This window comes from Propithecus coquereli, unplaced genomic scaffold, assembly GCF_000956105.1.
Source record: "Propithecus coquereli isolate 6110/MARCELLA unplaced genomic scaffold, Pcoq_1.0 Scaffold139, whole genome shotgun sequence".
Lineage (NCBI taxonomy): Eukaryota > Metazoa > Chordata > Mammalia > Primates > Indriidae > Propithecus > Propithecus coquereli.
In genome coordinates, this window is record NW_012138191.1 from 243882 (window position 1) to 248757 (window position 4876).

The 4876-nt window shown below is 39.2% G+C and overlaps 1 protein-coding gene across 3 annotated transcripts in view; it reads left to right on the forward strand.

Annotated features, from left to right (window-relative positions):
- Positions 1 to 4876, forward strand: part of PAK7 (p21 protein (Cdc42/Rac)-activated kinase 7) — a 189925-nt gene that overhangs the window by 148249 nt on the left and 36800 nt on the right. For all 3 annotated transcript variants that reach the window (XM_012639253.1, XM_012639252.1, XM_012639254.1), the window contains one exon: positions 3705 to 4490. In XM_012639253.1, coding sequence (XP_012494707.1) covers positions 3705 to 4490 — 786 coding nt within the window. The remainder of the gene's footprint in view (positions 1 to 3704; positions 4491 to 4876) is intronic.

A 4876-nucleotide genomic window follows, 5' to 3' on the forward strand; every position in this document is an offset into this window, starting at 1 on the left:
ATGAATTCCCAATAACATTTTATTTGAGTAATTTGTTCATAAAAAGAGAAAGTAGGAATGTGCAAGAGTATAATTTCTGTCCAGAATGCTGGCTAAAAGACTTTTATTGATACACTGTGATGTAAACAAACTGCTACTATTTTCTTAAAAATCTGTCCAAAGCCTTATTGAATAGAAGAGGCGGCCAAGAGTTTAAATCAACAGGAGGTGGTGGGACATATGTCTAAGAGGGCTTGAAAAGCATCCTGAGCAAATAGAGAAGTGATAAACAGGGAAATGACATACAACTGAAATGAACTAGGAAGATACTCAAACAGACTTGATATTTTTGAGGCTGGGTGATTAGAATTCATAGTTAATGCATTAGAAGATGTCCATTTCATCCTTTCCTCTTCCAAGGCTGCTCACCCTTCCCTGTTCACAGATATTGTTTCTCCCAGGTTAATCTCTGAGATAGACATGGATGCTATTGCTCTGAGGAAAGCTCCCTCAGAGGGGGACTTTATAATTCTCTCTCTGGGGGATGCTCCAACAGAACAGCACCTATTTTGGCACTCGATCAATCAATTTATGCACCACAATCTCCAATAATGGCGGCATTCCCTACAATGGAATAAAAAAGAATAGGCGAACAAAAAAGGGGGGGGGATAGGCTATTAATTCATGAACAACCTGGATGAATATTAAATGTATTTTGCTAAGTGAAAGAAGCCAAACTGAAAGTCTCCAGACTGTGTGATTCCATCCACATGATATTTTGGAAAAGGCACAACTATAAGGATAGAAAACAGATCATTGGTAACAAGGATTTGGGGAGGGGATAGTGTTTGACTAGGGGGAGCTCAGGAATTATTTTTCAGGGTGGTGGAACTGATCTGTATGGCACTGTAATGGTGAATACATGACGCTTTGAGTTTGTCAATACCCATAGAACTTTGTAGAACGCAGAGTGAACTAATGTATGCAGTTTCAAAAAAACAAAATGCCAACCAGAAAACCAGAGGATCCCAGGATAGAATGCAGACTGAGAAAAGAATCCAACAATTACACATGTCTAACATAACCTCATTGAAGGGGGAACAGAAAAAAAGGATATTAACCTCAGTAACTTTGGAAAACAGTGCTTTGAATGGAAACTGTGAGACTAAAGTCAAAAAGAACTGGTTGTAAACATTGTACTCTAGTTGGTAAAGCTGTTTCCCATGGTAGAGTGACTTAGTAATTCTGAAACTTCTGTACAATTATATGGAGACTGAATAAGTGAATGAATGACAGCTGGTAGGATTCAGGTTTTCTACTGTTAGAGAAGAAAATTACAAATAAGTAAGGAAAAAGCTATAATGAACCATATGATACTAGATTAGATTCAGAGACATCAGTATGAATCCATGTTTAGCTTAATATAGATACAGATGGAAAGATATAATTACAGTTATGTACATATACATAGATTAGTATACAAACATATATTTCCCAGCTCTGTTCACCTGGAAGTGATGACACCCAGCAGCAATGAGTCTACTCACAACCCAGATTTTCATTTCTAATACCATTCTCCAATAAAAGGAACCAAGACTCCTTGGAGAAATGGATGATTTGAGGTCAGGGGCCGAGAAAATACAAGACAAGCCCAGAGCTTCTTGTAGTGACAGAAAGTAAGGAACTACTCAAAAAATAAAAGGGGGATTATCAAAGGGACAGACACAGTAGCCACCCTGAAAGAACTCTTAATGACAAAAGCCAGAACCATTTGAGCAACAAAGCAAATAACATAGTGTTGGATTATAAATAATCCAAAGTATAAAATAAATACCCTTGAGTTCATCCATACTGATATAAATAAATGATTGAATAAATAGATAAATCAGGGAAAATAAGCAGGTCTCCTGTGCAGAAAAATTCCAAATACTTTATATAAATACCCTCCATACCCAAAGGGGTAGAGCTTAATTCCCCACCCCTTGAGTATGGGCTACACTCATTGACTTGTTTCTAAAAAATACAATATATAGAAAGGAGGGATTACGGAGGGGAGTGTAACTTTACAGTGTTAAGAAACCTGGCAAATATTACCTCACCCAGGTAATCAAGGCCACTCTCATCAGTGGTAAGTCATGTTGATAGTATGTACCCTGGATATCAGGTGATGAAATTGCTACCTTACTCTGTGGTCTTCCTCCTCAAAACCAATAGCCCCAATTTCACCATGAGAAAAACATCAGACAAATCCAATGCAAAGACATTCTACAAAATACCTGACCAGTACTCCTCAAAACTGTCCAGGTCATCAAAAACAAGGAAGGTCTGAGAAACAGTCTCAGACCAGAGGAGACTCGGGAGACAAGACAACTAAATATAATGAGTGGTCCTGGAGGGGATCCTGGAACCCTGGGAGAAAACTAATTAAATCCATATAAATGTGGAGTTTCATTAATAATAGTGCAAGATATTAACAATAGGGGGAAATGGATGAGGGGTCTATGAGAACTCTCTGTACTCTCTTTACAATTTTTCTATTGCTCTAAAACTATTTTAAAATAAAAAGCTTATTTAAAAGAGAAAGGTATAGACCAAAAGTATTAGTCAGGGACTGTTTGGGAGGAAGAAAACAAAACCTTGTCTTTCACTATGGATAGTTTGAGAAGCACTGATCTATAAAACCTAAGCTGTAGGAGAACCTAGACTTCTTCCTCCCTTTTGAAATCTTCTATTGTACTAACCGAGATGGCTTAGAACTCCTTGCTATTTGCTCAGAGGTATTTTTCTCTTAAAATCCTGGAAGTCTGAAGTCACAACACTTTGTTCTTTGTTCTTTCATCCACCCCCATCATATTTTGCTGCGAACCTTGTCATTGTCAAGGCACAGCTGACAGGCTTTCTAAGTAGTTTGCAATGTCTTTCAGTTCCTGGTATTCGGGAGTTATTTAGGTTCATTGAAGGGAACAATTTGTCCCTAAGATCCAGGTACAACCACATCATTACTAAGCCATCCAAAATTCAGCAATGATGATACATAGAAGTGTGGCCAGAGCAAACAGTACAGTTGTACACTTAATAAGAAAATCACATTTGACCGTAAATTAAATCACACAAGTACTCTTCATGCCGTTCCTTATTTACAGTTTCAGAAAGTGCCTTCCTTTTCTATAAAATCTCATAACCTCAATTATTATGTGTCTTCCTTAAAAGGGTAAAAAGAAATGTATACCCGTTTCTAGCTATGTTAATATTCAAGTGACTGCTTACTGGTTTTGCAAATCATCTGACTAAGGAATGTAAAAAAATAATAAATATGCTTTTTATAACCAAACAGTTATAGACTGTTAAATTATAATTGTCAGCTCATTGCTGGATGATCAGGGTTTATGATTTAGGTGGAAGAACAGAGGGAGGGGGTTTGTCCATAAACTGGTAAATAAAACAGTGGTAGCCTATAGCATGTTCTAATTGGCTTTTGATGATTAATTGATCTCTCTATTGAGATAGATAAGGACAAATGTGCAATTTGAGATTAGTATTTAATATTTGATTTATTTCTCCACTGAAATAAATCAAGAATTTTTTTGTCATTTTTTTTAATGAAATGTTCCTGAAGTCTTATTTTCTTCTGTGATTTAAATTGGATGGAGTGGAGGTGGGATTCCTCCATCAATTTAAACACATGAAATGTTTTCTTTAAACAATATTCCCTTTGTTATTCCCAGACAATCGTTAGAGGAAACAAGCCCTGCAAGGAAACGTCCATCAATGGCCTGTTGGAGGATTTCGACAACATCTCTGTGACCCGCTCCAACTCCCTAAGGAAAGAAAGCCCCCCAACCCCAGATCAGGGAGCCTCCAGCCATGGGCCAGGCCATTCGGAAGAAAACGGCTTCATCACCTTCTCACAGTATTCCAGCGAATCTGACACTACCGCTGACTACACGGCCGAGAAGTACAGAGAAAAAAGTCTCTATGGAGATGATTTGGATCTGTATTATAAAGGCAGCCACGCGACCAAGCAAAATGGGCACTTCATGAAAATGAAACATGGCGAGGCCTACTATTCTGAGATGAAGCCTTTGAAATCCGATCTTGCCAGGTTTCCCGTCGATTATCACACACACTTGGACTCGCTGAGCAAACCAGGTGAATATGGCGACCTCAAGTGGGGGTATCACAGAGCCTCAAGTAGCTCCCCTCTGGATTACCCATTCCAATTCACGCCTTCTAGAACTGCAGGGACCAGCGGGTACTCCAAGGAGAGTCTGGCATACAGCGAAAGCGAATGGGGACCCAGCCTGGATGACTATGACAGGAGGCCAAAGTCATCGTATTTGAATCAGATGAGCCCTCAGCCGGCCATGCGCCAGAGGTCCAGGTCAGGCTCGGGGCTCCAGGAACCAATGATGCCATACGGAGCAAGTGCATTTAAAACCCATCCCCAAGGACACTCGTACAACTCCTACACCTATCCTCGCTTGTCCGAGCCCACAATGTGCATTCCAAAGGTAACGTTCCCTGCCTCCCTTCCCTCAGGTATGCAAGAACCTCCACATAGGTGGGGCTAACACGACCTTCTTATACAGCCAGATGCTCAAGTGCTTCCTTGCCTTTTAAGTGAGAATCCGTATCAAAGTCCCACCTTATTTCCACCCATGAGCCCAAAGGGCAAAGGGATTAGGATGAGGCACTTAGGTTTATTAAAATCAAAATCTGTATTTTGGGACCTCCTGCAAGGTTTCTCATTAAAAGGCAAAGAAAATTTTATTTTATTGAAAGATATTCTGATATATTAATGATAAATATTATGTGATCATATTTTACCAAGTTCTCTGTTAAGAAGTATACAATTTTAGACCATTAAATGGAGTGATACAGTGGTTCCTGCATTCTG